The sequence below is a fragment of the Carya illinoinensis genome, chromosome 2 (genome assembly GCF_018687715.1).
Source record: "Carya illinoinensis cultivar Pawnee chromosome 2, C.illinoinensisPawnee_v1, whole genome shotgun sequence".
Classification (NCBI taxonomy): Eukaryota; Viridiplantae; Streptophyta; class Magnoliopsida; order Fagales; family Juglandaceae; genus Carya; species Carya illinoinensis.
The window spans coordinates 18248080-18267546 of NC_056753.1; the positions used below are offsets into that span (position 1 = coordinate 18248080).

General features: G+C 37.6%; 3 protein-coding genes across 3 annotated transcripts; 1 reads left to right on the plus strand and 2 right to left on the minus strand.

The window, feature by feature from the left end:
• The first annotated feature begins 2731 nt into the window (after window positions 1-2731).
• LOC122294557 (rho GDP-dissociation inhibitor 1-like) lies at window positions 2732-5468 on the plus strand. The gene is made up of 5 exons (XM_043103407.1): window positions 2732-3066; window positions 4180-4246; window positions 4518-4736; window positions 4830-4954; window positions 5181-5468. Exons 1-5 carry the CDS (start codon window positions 2803-2805, stop codon window positions 5259-5261), a joined length of 756 nt encoding a protein of 251 aa, XP_042959341.1. The 5' UTR covers window positions 2732-2802; the 3' UTR covers window positions 5262-5468.
• Window positions 5469-8017: 2549 nt separating this feature from the next.
• On the minus strand, window positions 8018-9025 carry LOC122301758. Its single transcript, XM_043113141.1, has one exon. It carries the CDS (start codon window positions 9023-9025, stop codon window positions 8018-8020), a length of 1008 nt encoding a protein of 335 aa, XP_042969075.1.
• Window positions 9026-17353: 8328 nt separating this feature from the next.
• Window positions 17354-19074, minus strand: LOC122300225 (60S ribosomal protein L21-1-like). The gene is made up of 2 exons (XM_043110727.1): window positions 18748-19074; window positions 17354-17826 (listed from the first exon to the last, which is right to left on the minus strand). Exons 1-2 carry the CDS (start codon window positions 18982-18984, stop codon window positions 17566-17568), a joined length of 498 nt encoding a protein of 165 aa, XP_042966661.1. The 5' UTR covers window positions 18985-19074; the 3' UTR covers window positions 17354-17565.
• Between the last annotated feature and the right edge of the window lie 393 nt (window positions 19075-19467).

A 19467-nucleotide genomic window follows, 5' to 3' on the forward strand; every position in this document is an offset into this window, starting at 1 on the left:
ATAAGGCACTACCTGCCACTCCAGGCATCTACTCTACTCTCAATAAGCCATACTCAATTTCCCTTCCCGCCACTTTCTCACTCTCCGTTTCTCTCTCACTCATTCTCATCTCTCTCTCTCTCTCTCTCTCTCTCTCTCTCTCTCTCTCTCTCTCTCTCTCTCTCTCTCGTCCAGCCACTCTAATCGACGGCATCTTCGCCGTACCATCACCTCAACCCAACAATTGTCACGCCCTCACATGATGCCATTGTCTCTTTGTTCTTTCTTGGGTATGTGCCGCTGCCGCTCAACTCTTTAGTTTTTAAGAGTTATGTTTTACATTGAGCTGCTTTTATTTTTAGGTTGCATGGTTTTTAATTTATGATTTTGCCCTTAGGGTCAACACCTGGAAAATCGATATGTTATTAAATTGGGTTGGATCGAATTTTCTCAAGGTGTTTGATATTATTCTTGGACTTGATATTGTGAAGGTAGTTGGTGTTTGTCGTGAGCTACAGGTTTTTCTTTGGACTTAGGAGCATTTGGGATTTGATTGTTAAGTTAGTATACTGAGGTTTCTGATGGAATATTTATTAAGTGGATTTTGATGAATTTAGAAAATTTTAGTAATTTAGAGTTAAGAGAATCTTAGGTGTTGAGGAATTAAATTAAGTATTTCAAGTGCGATTACAAGTTACATGTTAAATTGGAAAATTTATTAAAGTATATGATTTTCTACAGGTGATGATTGATTATTCATTTTGGCACTATTGTGAGGAAATTAAAAAAAAACTAAGAAATTCAGGTAAGCGGGGTTCCTATGCTAGACTTTCATAAAAATAAAATGAACCGAGGTTGATTTATGAAAATGTGCATTATATATTATGAAAAGAATTATGAAAACAACCCCAGTTACTTGTTCGACATTATTCATAAACTCTGATGAAGGAGAAAGTATTTTTGTCATGACTGGTGCAGACATGGGCTTATTTTCTGGCATTTTGTTTCCGAACTATGCAAAATAGAGCGAATATGAATTTTGTGCATAAATTATATTTTTGTAATCTGATTCTATTCTGTTCTGAAAATGTTATGTACTCTGATATGATATGATGTGATTTCTGAAAATTTTTAGCATGACATTCTAAATCAGGATATGGTTTGTGGATGGTGATCTGTTTGACCTACCACGGGTGCTAATAGTGGCTTCTATTTGGATTGGTACCAACTATTCTGTTTCTAGTGCACCAACTTTGAAAATAAAGTGATTTTTCTAGTGATTTTTCTTGTGTGCACACTCGAGACTTCGAGAATAAATAAGGAGAAGATTCACATTCTATTTCTACTTGGTTAGCTACCGGGGTTTGCACAACCCTAGCACGGGGGGTTAAACATGGCTTCTAATGTGATATAATATTCTAGTATGATGGTAGTCAGTTATGCTATGCCAAAAAACGTTGAATAAAAATATTCTTGAATATGAAGATAATATGATTTATGGTCAGTACTCTATTTTGATAAGATGTAGTATGTAAAAAATCTTTGGCATAACTATTTGGTTCTAAATCTGATTCTATCTTTGCTTTGTTCAGTTAAGGGACCCTATCACGAGGGATGTACATGGTATATGTTTCTATGTGAGGTGATATGGCCCTACCAAGGGAAAGAATAGTGGTAATCTGTTTCAGTTCTGATATGCACGTACTTGGATATCCGTATGGGGGTTAAACATGGCCTCTGATTTGATATAATGCTTTGATTGATGATGATGATGAATCAGATATGTTATGCCAAAATACTTTTGAATATGAATATGTCTTAAACTTCGCTCTGATTTTTTATAACATATTTCTACTTTCGCACTCTGAAAATGAAAAAAAAAATTGTTCTATATTCTGATATCTATAAATGCTCATATTGACATATTAGTATATGTTTTACTGAGTTGTTGATAATTCACCCCTTATCTCCACAATATTTTTTCAGATAATTTTGGAATATATAGTTCAGCTAAAGATCAAGATTATGGAGCATAGGTGAGATGATTATTTAAGTATAGTGGATTACTCATAGAAGAGAGTAGAAGAGACAACAAGCAGAAGAGTCCATCATGATTCAAGCATTTTACCATTACAAAACCGATGATCATGCCATATATAGCTTACATTCTTAGTTGTACAAAATATATGTTGCCATATATAGCTCGCATACTTAGTTGTATAGAATATATGTATTTATTACATTTGATGTAATCTCTCTTATATATATTGTATATAGGCAACAATCAATATCAATGGTTTACTTGTTATTGATCAGGTTAACGGTCGTATGCGTGCATGGGTGCAACTCAAACCAGATCCAGATTAGCCTAGCTATACAAATCGTCGATAGTATACCATGTATTAAGTTTATTAAGAATACACTTATATAAATTGGAGAGTTCCATATGATTAACGCATTAATATCAAGTAATTAGATCAGATTAACTGGAATGGAACACCTGACAGTTGGGGAATATTAATATTTCTCTCACCTGCTCCAACTTACTCCAACCATGCACCTTCATGAGTTTCTTTCCAGGTTTTGACAAATCCAACGTCAACCCTTATTTCCATCCCAAGCAGCGAACCTCTAGCTCTTCTTCAACACACGGATAAAAAAAGAAACACCCAAGTTTAGTAAAGGACCTATCTAAATTTGGCACAGAGTTGTAATGGCCACAAACCAACTTTCAACAGAGCTTCCTTTCTTCTACTTCTCCTTCTTCTTCTCCGATCCTTCCACATTTTCGTTTGGGGCAGTTTCTTTTCTTTGAGGACAATAATGTCGGCCGCTGTAGGAGCTATCTCGACACCCAAGGACGACAATTTCAATTGTCAAATGGAGGAAGAAGAGCTCAAAAATAACAAGAACAACAATGTTGGTGGTGAACCAGGAAAGCTCCCGCACAGTGATGATGGCCATGCAGATAATGACATTAATGATGGTGATGAACTTGAGGAAGAGAATGACGCCCAGATGAAATCTGAGAAGGAGTTGGATCTTGGACCCCAAGTTTCTCTTAAGGAACAGCTTGAGAAAGATAAGGTACTATGATTTTCATTTTTCTTTTGCATTTGAATGCCTCTCTCTTTTACTTTTGCATTTGGTTGAACACCATGGCGGATCTACATATGGCTTGAGGCCCCCCAAAAGTTTTTCAAAATTCAAATTATCCCCTAAATTTTATTCATAATTTTATGTATATACAAATTGGTCCCCCAAAAAAGAATTATAATTTCCTTATTCTCATATGATTTCTAAAATTTTGTAAAATTTCCATATACATAGATATGTCTCACTCTAATTTTTTTCCTACAACACCTAGATTTTGTATAATTTCTATATATTATCTATTTTCAAGGATGTGGCCACATTAAAATTAAATTAAAACTAAGATTAGAAAAAATAATAAATTATTAACATTGACCCCAAAGTCTTTTATTATATAATACTAAGTTTCTTAATATAGAATCCAAAGTGAAAATACCAAAAAAATCATTTAAGATTGATGATTTATCATTTAAACTTTATTGAGTAAGGAAAAGTTTATTTAAGGTGTCAGTTGTAGTATTTTATACTTAATGTGACACTAAAATAGATAAATTTTACATAAAATTTGATAAACTAGCTTAAATAATAGAACGAAAGATGGCATTCTAAAAGATCACTTGATAATTTATGCGAAAAAAATTCTAAATATTTCATATTTATAAAAATAATAATGGATAAATATTATTTTATAATAATATTATTATCAAAAATCTAAAATAGACATTAAATTGTATTTTTAAAATTTTATTTTAACATTATTTAAAAAATTATCAAGATTTAATTTTATATCTACTTTATAATTTTGTAATATTTTTTTTATTTTATATAAACTTCTCGTGTGATAGAGAAGTTGGCCCCCAAGAAAAATTTGATCTGTTACGCCACTGAACAAGACTTTATTAATCTGACATATACCCCCATATGAAAAATTCTATGTACAGTCATTTTTGCGGACTCTTTTGTGCACTCCAGTGATATGATTGGTTGTGTATTAAAAAAAACTTAATCCAATGATATGATTGGTTGTGTATTAAAAAAAAATTAATCCAGCCAATCATTGAATACTTTTCTGTGCAGTTTTACTAATTTTATGTTTGTTTTGCGAAGGATGATGAGAGTTTGAGGAAATGGAAGGAACAACTCCTTGGAAGTGTCGATCTGTCCGCTGTTGGAGGTACATTGCCCCCTCTCTCTCTCTCTCTCGCGCAACTTTTGTTATCCTGTCACTCGTTTGCTCCTAATTATATTTTGCTTCAAACAGAAAAACAACTTCAATTTTTCAAAATGTACGAAACACTTGATGCCATTGAGCGATTCAGTCTCATTTTATATAGCGCTCAAATGGAATTTTCTTGGCACAAGAAAAAAAACTAAACTCCCTTAATCCTTACGTTTTTAATACCAACACATGCACAGCATTTACGTTGTGTCGTTGAAAAAACCAGAGACTAAAGAACCAGATGTGAAGATACAAAGCCTGACAATCATATGCCCGGGCCGACCGGATGTGATTTTGCCAATTCCATCACAAAACAAAACTAAAAAAAGCCTCTTCACCCTCAAGGAAGGAAGCCAGTACCGCCTCAAATTTACCTTCACCGTCTCCAACAACATCGTCTCTGGCCTCCAGTACGCCAACGTTGTCTGGAAGGCCGGTGTCAGAGGTATAAATATAAGCACCCTTTAATTCATTGACATTTCTACCATTTATACCCATTTCGCATATCTGTTACTCCTGATCGAAATTCTTTTGATAGTGGACAATTCAAAGAAGATGATGGGAACTTTTAGTCCTCAGAAACAGCCTTACGCATGTGAAATGGAAAACGAAATTACCCCTTCGGGAATGCTTGCGAGAGGCTCGTATCATGCAAGAACCAAGGTATGTAAATGATGACCCAGAAAACAAGCTCATTTTGTCCAGAGCGAGCCGGATGGTATATGATCCGGTTCTCCAAACTAAAAATCTGGATTCGAAATCTGACATCTCTTAATAAAAAAAGAAAACAAGCTCATTTTAATTTTAAACAAAAAACAATATAGAGATCAACTCTGCATTTATTTAATGAGCTCGGTTTCTTTTCTTGTCTTTTACTTTTTTGTCTCAGTTCCTAGATGATGATGGAAAATGCTATTTGGACGTGAGTTACTGCTTCGAAATTCAAAAGAATTGGCCAAAACCATTCTGAGGTCCCAGTATGTCATTGGGACATTGGGATTGGCTTGGTAGTGCTTCTAGTTATGGTTATAAAGAAAGAGTACTCTTCCTCCGGCATGTTTAATTCATGTACTTGTATGGCTCTTGTTTTACAAACGACAAAGTTGAAAAACATGTTTTATTCAATTAATTACAGCACCACTGTTCATGGCGTTCTTAGTTCTTTTTTTACTCATCATCATCGATCTCGTCCTCTTTCCTCTCCTTTCACTTTTAGTTTCCTTTTTTTTTTTTTTTCCTTTTCTTTTCTTTTGTGGTTTCTGTCTCATCATGTCTCAAACTCAGATGGTCCACAGAGAATGGGTGGAGATGAGATAAAAATGAACACATGGGATGAAGCATATGGAATCCAATAGATCTAGGCATGTAGCTTTAACTACTGCTGTTGTTAACTTTCCTAAGCTAGCATAGTTCCAAAAGACGGGTCAAATTTTTGGTGGTCTAGGCGCTTCTGCACGCCTCCCGTCTGTTAGTGTATCTACTGTCTCAGGCACCTCAGAGCACGATCGTCCAGTAGCCACATGTCCTGCCAATCACTCAGCCCTAGTCAATCATGCATCTCTGCATAATATGGCAACCATCATCAATACTAAGGATCCTACAAATATAACCCACCGCCAATATGGGAGGGAACCAGTACGTACAATACTATCTTTTGCAATCTCGTTGATTTAGCAACACACTCTCAATCTATGAATAAACATTGATTCTATTTCAGTGCATAGGAGATAATTATGTATATCATCTAGATTGTATCATTATTTATTTATTAATGATTACCTACAAAGTTAAAGTGTTTTTCTAAAGAGCTTCTTTTTTTCTTTTTTTCTTTTTTTTTTTAAAAAAGAGATAAAAATCACGTGTCCATAAATAACCCCCTCTCAATTTTATTAAAAAACTCTTATATATGATGAAGGAATACCATGATAACAAAATAACAGCACGACATACCAATAAAAAAAGTCACAATCAAGATCCAACGCCACTAACATCTAACATATGGAATATCTAACAACGGCGTACGTATTGTTTATTATTATAAGACCCAACCCCACAAAAAACTACCGTCTAATGTAGGGGAAATCCCAACTATCCAAAGGTAAAAGACCTCTAAGTCTTCCCGTACCAACATCTTTCCCAAAAAATCAAGTCCCACTATTAGCACCAAATTTAGCTCAAAAATCAACTACCATATTAGCCTCTCTAAACACAAATTTAAACTAAACATTAAGCTCGCTAATGGTTTTCCTACAAAGCACAATTTGAGGAAGAAGAACACATTCTAATAAGTGAGGACTTCTGTGTTTTTTGTGGAAAGGAAAATGAGGACCTCGTTCATGCACTTCTTCGCTACTCAACTATATATGAAGGCGACATGGGCTAAGTACATCACTTTCGTGAAACTCTCCAACAATCACAATGATTTTGGTGAAATGGCCAGGCGAGTTAGAGATAAGGGCAGTATAGAGGACCTGGAAAAATTCTTTTTGATTTCTTGGGGATTGTGGTATAGAAGAAACTAGAGAATTTATGAGAATAAAACCCAATCAACGGAGCAAGTTGTGGGCTATGCTTTATCATTGATGAAACTCGTAAGGAAGCCATTGGGATGAAAAACCAGGGAACAAACAACAGTGCTGCTGAGTCCATCCTTTACAGGGTACTTTGAAATTCAATGTTGATAGAGCTATTTTTTACGACCAGCATAGAGCAAGAGTGGGCGTAATTTTAAGAGACTACAAAGGGGATATTATTATGTTCACAAGCAAAAAGGAAAATGAAGATAATGATCATACAGAAATAGAATTATTGGCTATGTTCGGAGGCTTGTAATTGTGTGTCCACCAAGGTATACAAGAACTTATCATGGAAAGTGGTTCTCTGCTTATCGTAGATGAACTTAAAGCTGAAGGGGAATCCATGTCCCTACAGTGGAATCTCGTTACCAAGATAAAGGAGCTGATGAAGGCCCTTAAAAGTTGCAAAATTCAGCACATTGGACATCTAGGGAATGAAGCTGCTTATAGGCTAGCTAGATATGCTTGGCATGTAGATGGACTCTGTTTATGGTGGGAATCCTTCCCAGCTCATATTTCACAACTCATCTCATCTGAGAAATATTTGTAAGGTTTTGATTGAATGAAGATGTTTTTCTTTAAAAAAAAAAAAAAAGGCAAAAATGAATCTAGGGCTTCAAACATACTCACAACATACTAAAACCTAGTAATAAAGGCTCACAACTAATAAAGATACTCCAAATATATGAAGTAGACAAGACATAATTGAATGGCAAAGAAAATTTTGTTAGAGGTAAAGCTAGTAAAAGAATTTAAAAAAAAAAAATAGTCTATATGATCAAGTTGGCATTAGCCTAGGGCTCTAATACCATGATAAACATAAAATAAAATATAATAGAAAATGAGGTGAAGAAGAGAAAACGAAGGAAAAAGACTTTGAGATCTACATCTTTGCTATTTTTAATTGTGATTGAATACAAATCATTAATTCTATTTATAGGAAAATTACATGGAAATAAGATAAGTTAAATATATTTGAAAATCAAATCTCTTATTTTATTTTATTTGATAATTACGAAAATCAAATCAATTGATTTGATATTTATGATATGAAATCAAATCAATATAATTCTTAATTTGAGATTCCTTCAAACATCCCTCAACTAATTGTCCATGAACTTTTTTTTGAATAGAACGTATCAAACTTTATTCAACTCAAATAATCCAATGGATGAATACATGAGGGAATGTCCCCCAAAATAATGCTCTCCTCAGAGAGTTTAATAGCATCCTTGGCTAAGACATGAGCCAAATTATTACAAGCACGCGGTACATAAACAACTGACCAACTGTCAAAATGATGCAATAAGGCTTTAACATCTGATAAGATCATTCCTGCTGAGTTTCCTTTTTGATTTTGGTAGTTAAGATCCTTAACCACCTGTTGTGCATCACCCTCGAATATAACCTGTTTAATGCCCAGTTGTTTACACAGAATAACAGCCTTCAGTACTCCATAAGATTCTGCTAGATAAGCATCAGGAAAAAAATTTTTTGGTGAACTCAGTGAAGCCACTGTCCTGCCCTCCCAATCCCTGATCACAACCCCTGCACCTATCTTGCTTTTTCTTCTATCAACAGCCGCATCCCAGTTGGCTTTGAAAGTATTTAGTGGTGGAGGACTCCATATAGGTATACTGTGTCTAATTTCTGCCTGAACACCTTCAATGGTTGTGTTAGCTTCCTTGAATTCAGACACAGCAGACCTGGCTGCCTCAACTACCTTCCCTGGATCCCAAAACCTGTTGTCAAAAACTAAGCTATTTCGCCTCTTCCAAATCTGGTAAACTGTTGCAGCAAACTCTTCAAGCTCCTCACTATCTAGATCTGCAATTAAGAGAGTCCACAGCTCCTTAAAACTGTTTTCCATTACTACTCCTTTCTGCAATTTCCTGAGACTCACTCCCCAGACATCTTGAACTGAATTACATGACCACAAAGCATGCATCACAGACTCTGGCTCTTGATGACAAATAGGACATAGAGGAGAGTCCACTATTCTTTTCTTAAAAAGATTGAGTTTTGTAGCCAAAGACTCATGACAGGCCCTCCAAATAAGCATCTTATTGGCATTAGTGACTCCCAACTTCCAGATCAAGGACCAAGTTTTGTTCTTTTGAATTGCATATGAGGACTGACCCTGATCGGTTGTATCCATCGTACCTAATAAATGATAGGCACTTCTAACAGAAAATTTTCCATCATTAGTGCATCACCAAGTCAAAACATCATTTGCATTAGTAATGCTCAGGGGAATTCGACTTATGATTGCAGCCTCCTCTGGATCAAACACTTCCTGCAATAGAGACCATTTCCAACCTCCTCCTTGCTGGTCAATTAGACAACTAACTTTAGAGTTGTCATCCAGGACCTTCCTTAAAGATTGAACTTTATATGAAGTAGGTCTTGGAATCCATCTGTCATGCCATAATCTAACAGAGTCCCCATTACCAATGCACCAGAAAAGTCCTTCCCTTAAAACCTCTCTACCTGCAAGGAAGCTCCTCCATAAATAAGAAGGATTACTACCCACCTTTGCCTTCATAAACTCAGTTCTATGGAAGTATTTTGCCTTCAAAACTCGAGAAGCTAAAGAGTCTGGATGTGTCATGAGCCTCCACCCTTGTTTTGCTAGGAGAGCAACATTGAACTTCTCAAAGTCCCTGTAGCCTAGTCCTCCATCATCTTTAGATATTCCTAGAGTCTTCCATGGAATCCATTTTACTTTTGATCTGTCCCCTTTCATCCCCCACCAGAATTTCTGCATTAAGGAATTAATAGCAGTCAAGATTGTTTTGGGAAGTTTAAATATACTCATACAGTAGGTTGGAATAGCTTGCACAACAGATTTCAACAAAACCTCCTTGCCAGCCTGAGATAAGAACCTCACTGTCCAGCTTTGCATTTTGGCCCTTATACTATCCAAGATAGGTTTAAAGGCATTCATTTTCTGTTTTCCCACATAAGCTGGGAGGCCTAGATATTTCTCAAAAGACTTTGCCTCCACCAGACCTGCAGCTACCAAGATAGCCTCCTTTGCTTCACTCCTCGTGTTGCAACTAAAGAAGATAGTTGTTTTGTCCATATTAAGCCTCTGGCCAGAAGCATCTTCATAAGCTTTGAGAATACCATAGAGCCTACTCCATTCCAGTGCATTAGCTTTGCAAAATAGCAAGCTATCATCTGCAAAAAAGAGGTGATTAACTAATAAACTACCTCTAGCAAAAGGAAATCCTGTGATAAGACCCTTCAGCTCAGCTTGGTCTAGCAACTTCCCAAGTACCTCAGAAACAAGAATGAAAAGGTACGGGGATAAAGGGTCCCCTTGTCTTAGACCCCTCATAGGATTAAAACTCGGTTGAGGTCTTCCATTAAGCAAAATGGAATAACTAACAGTGCTAACACACTGCATGACCAAGGCTGTCCAGTCCTCACTGAATCCCATTTTTAGTAAAACAGCTTTCAAAAAAGCCCACTCAATTCTGTCATAGGCCTTACTCATATCAAGCTTTAAGGCCATATATCCCTCCTTCTTGCCCCTCATCCTATTTTTCATAGAATGCATAGCTTCATAGGCCACAATGATGTTATCAGAAATTAGTCTCCCGGGTACAAAAGCACTTTGAGATGGGGAAACAATAGAGGGCAGGAACTGTTTTAGTCTGTTAGCCAGAACCTTTGATACTACCTTATAGAGGACATTACATAAACTTATAGGTCTGTACTCAGTGACTAAGGATGGATTCTTCTTCTTGGGAATCAGGGCAATATAAGTGTCATTAATTTCTGCCAAGCCACTTTTCTTGTTAAGGACTTCCTGAACTGCAGCTGTTACCTCCACACCAACTTCAAGCCAATTATCCTGATAGAAACCTGCAAAGAAACCATTAGGCCCAGGAGAGCCATATGGATTCATATCAAAGACTGCTAATCTTACTTCCTCCAATGAACATCTCCTCATCAGCTGTCTATTCATTTCTGCAGTGATAACTCTGTCCACAACCTGCACTGTTTCCTCACTGCCAATTTGAAATGAAGAAGAGAACAGACCCTGATAATAAGCTTGGAAAACCTGACCTACTGTCACTTGAGTAGTAGCGCATATCCCCCTTTCATCTCTGATTCTGTTTTTTCGATTAACCTTCCTTCTATGAGAGGCACACTTATGAAAGAAGCTAGAGTTCCTGTCTCCCCCTTTTAACCACTGTTGCTTAGCCCTTTGTTTCCATTTCAGCTCCTCTTCTTGTAACAATTCATCCACTTCCTTCTGAAGTTCCTTAATTGGCACATTTAGATCACCAACATTAAGATCTTGCAAGTTCTGGATCATATCTCTCTTTTGGCGAACCAAATATTGGTGATTACCTCTAGAGCTTTTTGCCCATGCTTGTAGCTGCTGCATGCAATTCTTCAGTGCCTTCTGAACATTTTGCAGCCTGTTTTGCCCTCCACTAACAACTGCCCAGGCCCTCTGAATTATATCCTTACTCTCCTATTTTTTAGACCAGAAAGCCTCATATCTAAAGAGTCTCTTGTGAGCATAAAATTCATCTTGTTGGTTAAAGCAGGAAACCAACAAAGGGGTATGGTCTGAATTTTCCACTGGGAGTACATTAACAATGGTAGAGTCAAACAAGCTTTGCCAAGCAGGATTTCCCAAGACCCTGTCAAGTCTTTCCTTAATAAAATCCCTCCCCTCTCTTTTATTACACCAAGTGAAACGTGAGCCAACATAACCCAAATCTCCTAGTTCACATTCATCCAAAGCCTCTCTAAAACTTTCCATTTGGAGAAAAGGTATTTCTGCCCCACCCATCTTCTCCTCATTTGACACAAGTTCATTAAAATCACCCATACACAGCCATGGGCATGTTCTATCAGGCCTCAGAAGACACAAAAGGTCCCAACAATTCTTTCTTCTCTCCAGAACTGGGTCTCCATAGAAACCTGTTAAGTGCCACTCTCTTCCTTCCTCCTCACTTTTAATCATCAATGAAATGTGATGCCTCGAATATGAAAACAAAGAGGCATTAAGTTTCTCATCCCAAATCATAGCAAGACCCCCACTCCTTCCCAAGCTATTCACTACAAAACTGTTGACAAAACCCAGCCTATTCCTCACCATCTCAACTCTTTCACGGTTGCATTTAGTCTCAGAGAGAAATACAACCTGTGGGCTCTTCTCCTTCACCAATTGGTGAAGTTCTCGAACTGTCCGAGGGTTCCCAAGCCCTCGGCAGTTCCAACTTAATAGCTTCATGGTAAATGGCAGGGCTGCAAAGCAGCCTCTACCAGTTCATTTGCTTCCTCCATAACAATCTCATTAGCCTGCTTTCTCCTCTTAACCCCCACTTCCTCGTGATAAAAGGTTGGCTTTCTTTTATGGGTCTGACTTGAGTCCCCATTCAAGACTTCCACAAGGGGTTGGACCCCTAAATTAGTTGGGCCAGCACGTGCCCTTTTTTTCCATGTTTGCTGGAGTGACACCCCTTGTTTGCTAGAACTAACATGCACTTTATCCTTGAGTGGGCCACCCTGGTGCTGCACTGTGCACTGAGATCTATTTACTGTCAAGCTGTCATCAGTAGCAGAAATCTCAGGGAATATTCCTTGCCTAGGTGTTATGTTTAACACATCACAAGCTTCTATATTAGTACCCCTTTTAGCCGCCAACTTCTGGGAGTCAACCTTCCTTAACAAGGATCCCATATCTTCCTTTCCAAAATTATCAGCCTTAAATGTCTCCCCTTCCCTCTTATCTAGCTTTCCTTTTACAACTTCCGTGATGTCAGCTTCTTGAGGAGCCTTTCCAAACTGGGAAGATTGGTCCTGAGAGTCATCGGGATCATCACGATGACCCTTCTCCGATGAACTACCAGCAGACTGTTCCTTATTCGTTTGCAGGGTGGAAGGAGACAAACTCTTACTGCTTGCCCTCAGCCAGGCCCCATACTGTTGGTCAAAGCCAACACTGGATGCTTTACCACTCCTCATCTTATCACAGCCACCAGAGGAATGTCTAAACTTCCCACAGTGATAACAGAAATTAGGGAGTCTTTCATACTTGAGTGGTATCCAGAACTTTGATTCACCAATAGTGAGAAACCTTCCCCTCGCAAGAGGTTTAGTAATGTCCAACATTACTTTTATACGTAAAAACTTACCCCAACAGACCCCACTGCTCCCAGTGTCCACACAAAGAACCTCTCCCAACGATGAACCAATGCTAAAACCAGTACTATAATTCATACCAGCAAACGGAAGATCATGACACTGAATCCAGAGTGGTTCGTATTGAAACTTCATCTGCTTTATTGACTCATAGCCTTCACAGTCTACCATGCAGAGTAAACTCTTGTCAAAAGACCATGGACGACCCTTCAAAATCCTCCTCTTGTCTTCATCATTCTTAACCTCAAGTAAATACTTGTTCCATCCCACCTCATTGATAACAGCCTTGCCTTCCACTTGCCATACTCGAACCATGGTACTCCTGAAAGCACCTCTATTGACTTCCCTGTCCGAGATCACACTAACCATCATACAATGTCTACTCTTGTCAACAGAGGACAGAACCTCCTCCTCACTGACCACCACCTCCTTTTGTTCCTCCTCCGTTAGATTCAAACCTTCACACAGGGACGACAACTCACCCTCCATCCCTCGAACCTCCACAGACCAGGTCTGGGAAGAGAAAACTCTAAGTTTACAGAGAAACTTAGAGAGAAAACCTTACCATTCACTCAGTGAAAGAAGGACATAAAAGTAATTGTCCATGAACTTATGAGAACGACATTAGTGATAAAATGACTGGCAGTTGGAATATTAAACCTAGAGTTGTAGCCAACAATGAGTTAATCATGGATCAAATCCTACAAAGAGCTAACAATTAGCCAAGAGATTAAGCTGACAATGGGCTACATATGGCCCTGGTGATCACCTATAGGACCAAAATCAAAGGTCAAAAATGAGTCTGAAGCTTCAAACAATGCTTACAATGGACCAAAACCCAATGAAATGGCTCATAAAAATTAAAGATATTCCAAATGCATGAATTTGAGATGAAGCATGGTTGATTTAATAATTATGAAATCAATTCAAGATAATTCTTAGTTTTTTGCTCAAAAAAAATAAAATAAAAGATAATTCTTGGTTTAATATTAACTCCAACATCTTCCAACTTTGTTTCCTCTGTTACGTACGCTACCCAACTTTACTTCGTTGGAGTAAAGTTAGTTGGCAGTAACTACTTTCAATAGACTTCTCAATTGGTTCCAGTGTTGAGAAGTCATGACTTGATGGGGATCATGGATGGGTCTGAACCATGTCCTCCAACCATTTATTGATGATCATAAAGGAAATTTCGAACCCAGCCTATGCTCTCTGGGTGAAGAAGCATCAATATTTCCTTGGACGGATCAATATGAATCTAATCAGTTCTTTCCACTGTATATGGTTTGCACACATCACGCTAGGTTTGAAATGCACTATATAGCAAGTCGCTTCGCTAGCTTCTCAGTCCAGACCTCGAACGTAGAACTAGGACCTCTGATTTTGGATGATATGAGATGGGATGTCCAGGTGGTTCTTGGCCATGGTTGAGTTAGTTTGTTGGTCGCTTACTAACTGGTAATTGTGAATTCAACCAAAAACATTCGGGCCAGAACCAGATATTGCAGCAATCCACTCCTACTTAAAACACTGTCATGAAGGCTCAGTACTGTAGTTGTTGGAAAGACTAATTGAAATCAAACATCCACTCAGCCTAATCAATCAGCTAGCATAAATCTTTTTCTAGAATGAAAAGATGAAAACACTTGAACGTTGATTGACGACGTGGATGGTAAAATCCCATCAGGATGAAATTAGCTCAATTTCATGGCATCACGGTGGTGGATGCAACACTTACTTAAGTAAGTCCCATTACTGCATTAATTAGCCAAAGCTCAATCATATGCTAAAGTTTGGTCACTAGGTATGGCTATTGACATAAGAGAATTTAATTTAGAAAAAGATTTAAAATTAAATTCTTTTGAAAATTAAATCTTACCATATCAATAGATGTTATCAACTTATCATGATGGTTGTCACTCGTCGTATGAGGGCATATCCTCCATAATCACGTAAAAATATAATTTTCAGTTTTTGAATAGTTTGTCTCGTTTTTCTTGTGACCCCTTAACAGATGTTATAATGGTTTTCACTTGGATAAGTCGCTGAATTATATGAATGCTGCTAGGCCACCATAGGCAAAATTCATCTTTTCAATTTTTTTCATTTTTCTTATTCATATTTTTGTAACACTTTTATATTTTTAAAAAATATAAAAAGAAAATATCGATACATTAATAATCACTTCCTTAATCAATAACTAAAAGAAAAAAATTTAAAAAGAAAAACTGAAATATTTGAGCTGTCAAAATGAGTTGGTAAAATAGAAGAGCAAAGTAGTATTATATACATTTGAACTCTCTCTCTAACTTTACTCTACGTTTGTTTTATATAAAATAGTCTCACATTTGCACACTTTAGCCTTAGAGATCGTTTAGAAAGTGAGATGAGATGAGAATTCTGTGAACTTTACTTGCCAAGCAAAGCGCTAATAATAATTGTTGGTTATTCACTAGAGCAGAAATTGGAAGTGGGATGCTTAGAGGATTGTTGCAAACAAATTGTTGGAAATTTCTTTATTTACGCTTATAAATTTCTTTTATGTATCGTTTCTTTGGTTCTCTAAGAATTTTTTTGGCATTTGAGTTTTTTATTACTCTTGATAATATTTTTTAAATTCTCAGGTAAGATAATTTGTCTCTACAATATTCTTTCACTACAAGTGAGGGTTGTCACTCTACTGTGTCGCTAATCAACCACCCACTGCCACGTGCTGGCAGTCCGTGCCGCTGCAGGAGGACAACCAAAACTACCAAAACCAGCCGTCTGCTCCGAATTTGTCCAAACTCCAGTGCATCAGATTTTGATTTTTTTTTTTTTTTTTTTTAAATATGTTGTTTTGTGTGGGTGTTCAAAAGCTCAAGATTCCAAAACTTTCGAGGTGTTTACCTTCCCCATCACTTTAACAGAACGCATATGATCTTTCTTTTGTCTGGAGCAATTTTTACCAACCTACCCTCTTCAAGAGCGCATAGGATGTGGGAGTGAAGTCCTCAACCACTGTGGGAACTTACCAACTTACTGTGGGAACTTCTCACGAAAGATGATTCAAAGGAATCCATTGATTGGATTGTTTCAACTATTGCCATCACGACGACCAATTATGGGACCAGCCACATCGATCACTTCCTAATTTATTTTTATTACTTGCATTGTATCTACTGCTTTGGGGCACTTGTAGGGGATCCCCACCCCTTCTTGATGAAAAAATTAAAAATAAAAAATAAAAAGAAATAGCTTAGTTATATGTCATGAATGAAGGACCTTCATGATCTCTTTACATCATCACAATATCGTTCCAATCCAACTTTTTCGATAGTTCTCCAATCTAACTTTTTCCAAATGCCTATGGAGATTAGATAATGCGGCTCAACCGAAGTAAGCGCTTCTGCTTCAGCCATTATGTACTTTCTAGTCAAGCATCAGTGGCCATGTAGGATCCAAGTTCTCTTTCCGCCTGGTCCACGATGATGGGTCAGGGGTTTCTTTGCTGCCTGAAATTCCTAGAGAGAGAGTCTACACAAAGAAAGGGGAGTATTGAAGAGTCGGGGGCCCAAGGGTTTATTTTTATACAACCCGGATGTCAAAATTGTACCGACTGCATAGATCTGAATTATGATGATGCAGGTACCAGCCCAGATTTAATCTGGACCGAAACCCATAACCGGAATCCCGTTATCCAGGTTCCAACCTGGGCCGTAAAAAACCCCAACCCAGATGAACAGTCCTACACGTGGAGCACATATTATTAAAATAAGATATTTCTCGCAAGCATTCAAAATTGTTTCCCAATAACTAACTACATTTGGAGTCTTTCTTTTGCGGACCAGTATCGATCTGGCTGAGTGAATGTAAATGTTATGCTAAGATTCAAACCTCTTTAAAGGTCATCTTGCACTTCTTTCTTCTTTTACACCTTTCCCTCCAAAGAAAACCAGAGAGGAAGGAGGTCCTCCATCCCTCTCCTCTCCTCCTTTCCCACCACCTTCTGGGGCTTCTCCTTACTCATCCGTAGGCCAACCCTTTCATAGATCAAAAACTATAATTTATAACCCAAACACTTTCTACACCACATAAAACAACTCATAAAAAGACACTAATTACCTCCACTCTACAGTGATTATAACAAAGGAATTCTAGAAACTTTAAGCACTTGGAAACCAAATGAGAACTTGTTCATCTACACCTCCATAAAGCACGAGGGCAGCAAATACTTATTTTTTACCCTATATTTCACATTTTACATTTCTCCTGATTAGAAATGGTGCAAATTTACGTCAGGACTAACCAGAACAACAGAATAGCTCAAGCCATATAGCTGGAAGTAGATTTCTTCTATATAGATAAATAAAAAGACCTTGAATAAAATTGCAACATTCAACCAAAACTGTAATATTCCATACAGAAATATCCATATATTATAAAAACAAAACACTTCTGATCCAGAAATAATACCATTTCCAAAATGAAGAAACTAACAAAGGACACATTTTGATAAGATAAGCCCTAAGTAGCAATAGCAAAGACCTAATAACCACCCTTAAGATCATTAACAACATCGTAAGGAATGGGAGTCACAGTTTCCAATGTTGCACCCTCCTCAACCATGAAACCTGGTTTAGGGCCCTCTGGCTGCCTCTTTGTGCTGATGACCTCACCTCTTGACTTTGCCTCAGACTTCAGTTGATCATTCTTGAGCTTCCTGAGACGGAAGTCCTCTGTGCACCTTGAAGGCAGCACGTGCTCCACACGAACATGGATTCTCTTTCTGATTATTCTGTTACCCACCTGCATTCACATACATGCATCACAATTAGATGGACGATCCTCTATTTACACAAGACATGTGTTCCACACTACTCAAAAACAACAAATTTTGAAACGTCTAACAAAGTCACTGAAGGCCATCAATAAACAAGGATCTACTGCTCCATTTAAAATCATTGTTGACAACAGTTATACAATTGTAACATCCAAATGGTAGCCAGATCCATCCAAAATTATAAGGCCCGAAACGGGGCAAAAGATATTATGTTTTTGTGCATGCAACATCCAAATGGTAGCCACCGGTGACAAGCCAAGCAACACAACCAAACGTTAAAAAATCTCTCCCTATCAATCTCCATTAGATGAATTACAATAACAATTAATCAAAATATATGGAGACAAGAAAATGGCGCATAGCTCCCAATATAGCGCTTTTCATCGATAGCAAATAATTAACTCCATCCCTGGCGTATTGCGTTGTGCGTCAAAAAAGGAATGGCTTCAACGAGCCACATTATGCACTCAATACTAGGTTTGTGAACGTACATATTCAGTCATTAATAGAAAAGATTTTAGACCAACCGCACCAATTACACGAAAAACTAACAGACACAAATCGTCAAGCATATCAAGTATACAACCCAAAGCATGAAAAATAATAACCATAACATTCAAACATAAAATGCCTCAAACGGAAGATCAGAGATCCAAAAGAGCAAAGAAAGTAAGCAAACCATCAAGCAAGAAAGTGTAAATAAAAAACCAAAAATAGAAAACCTAGAGAGAAAAGAACAGAGTTAATCTAAAAGCAATCCTTCCACGGCATCTCCCTAAAACATGAAAAACTCAAAACCAGCCAATTGCTGCTAACCCAAAAAATAAAAACCATTTCCACCATTTCCACAAGACCCAGAAGCTAATAAGAATTATGAATGGAAGTACCTGCTTGTTGATCTCGACGCCGATGGCCCGCTTTGTAACGTTCCAGACTCTACCGGTGCGGCCGTGGTAGAACTTGTGGGGCATACCCTTATGGACCGCGCCGTTCACTTTAATGTCGACGTAGTCACCGATCTTGTAGGTCCTGAGGTAGGTCGTGAGGGGTATGTAACCCTTCTTCCTGAAGGGTCTAGCGAACAAATCTCGGGTCCGGGAACGAAGACCGTGACCTGCCGGCATTTTTGCTTACTCTCCCTCTCGCTGTCTCTCTGAGGTTAAAAAAGGATACGGGCGTCGCAGCTGAAAACCCTAGGTTGAAGACGGTTGGAAGATTTATATATAGCTGCAGCTGCTGCTGCTGAGCCTGCGTCTAGGGTTTCACTGATTGCTATGCTTCTGGGAAATATGGGCTGGGCCTCACCTTGCTTCTTTTTATGGGTTGGACAGCCCATGTATGCTTTTAACTCTTTTTCTTAACTTATAAAAATAAAAGTAAAAGTAAAAATAAAAATATTAGAAGTTTCTAAATATATAAAAATAGGTCTCAGCTCATGATTGCCAATACTGCCAGTAAGCTCTTGAAGATGGACTGTTACGTTTTACAAATCCATGGCTAAAGTTGTTCGTAATACAACTAAATTAGAATTTTCTATTCCTCGTTGATAAAAATAGACTTACTCGTCGTTGATAACTTATCTACAACTTACTAATAAAATATTAATT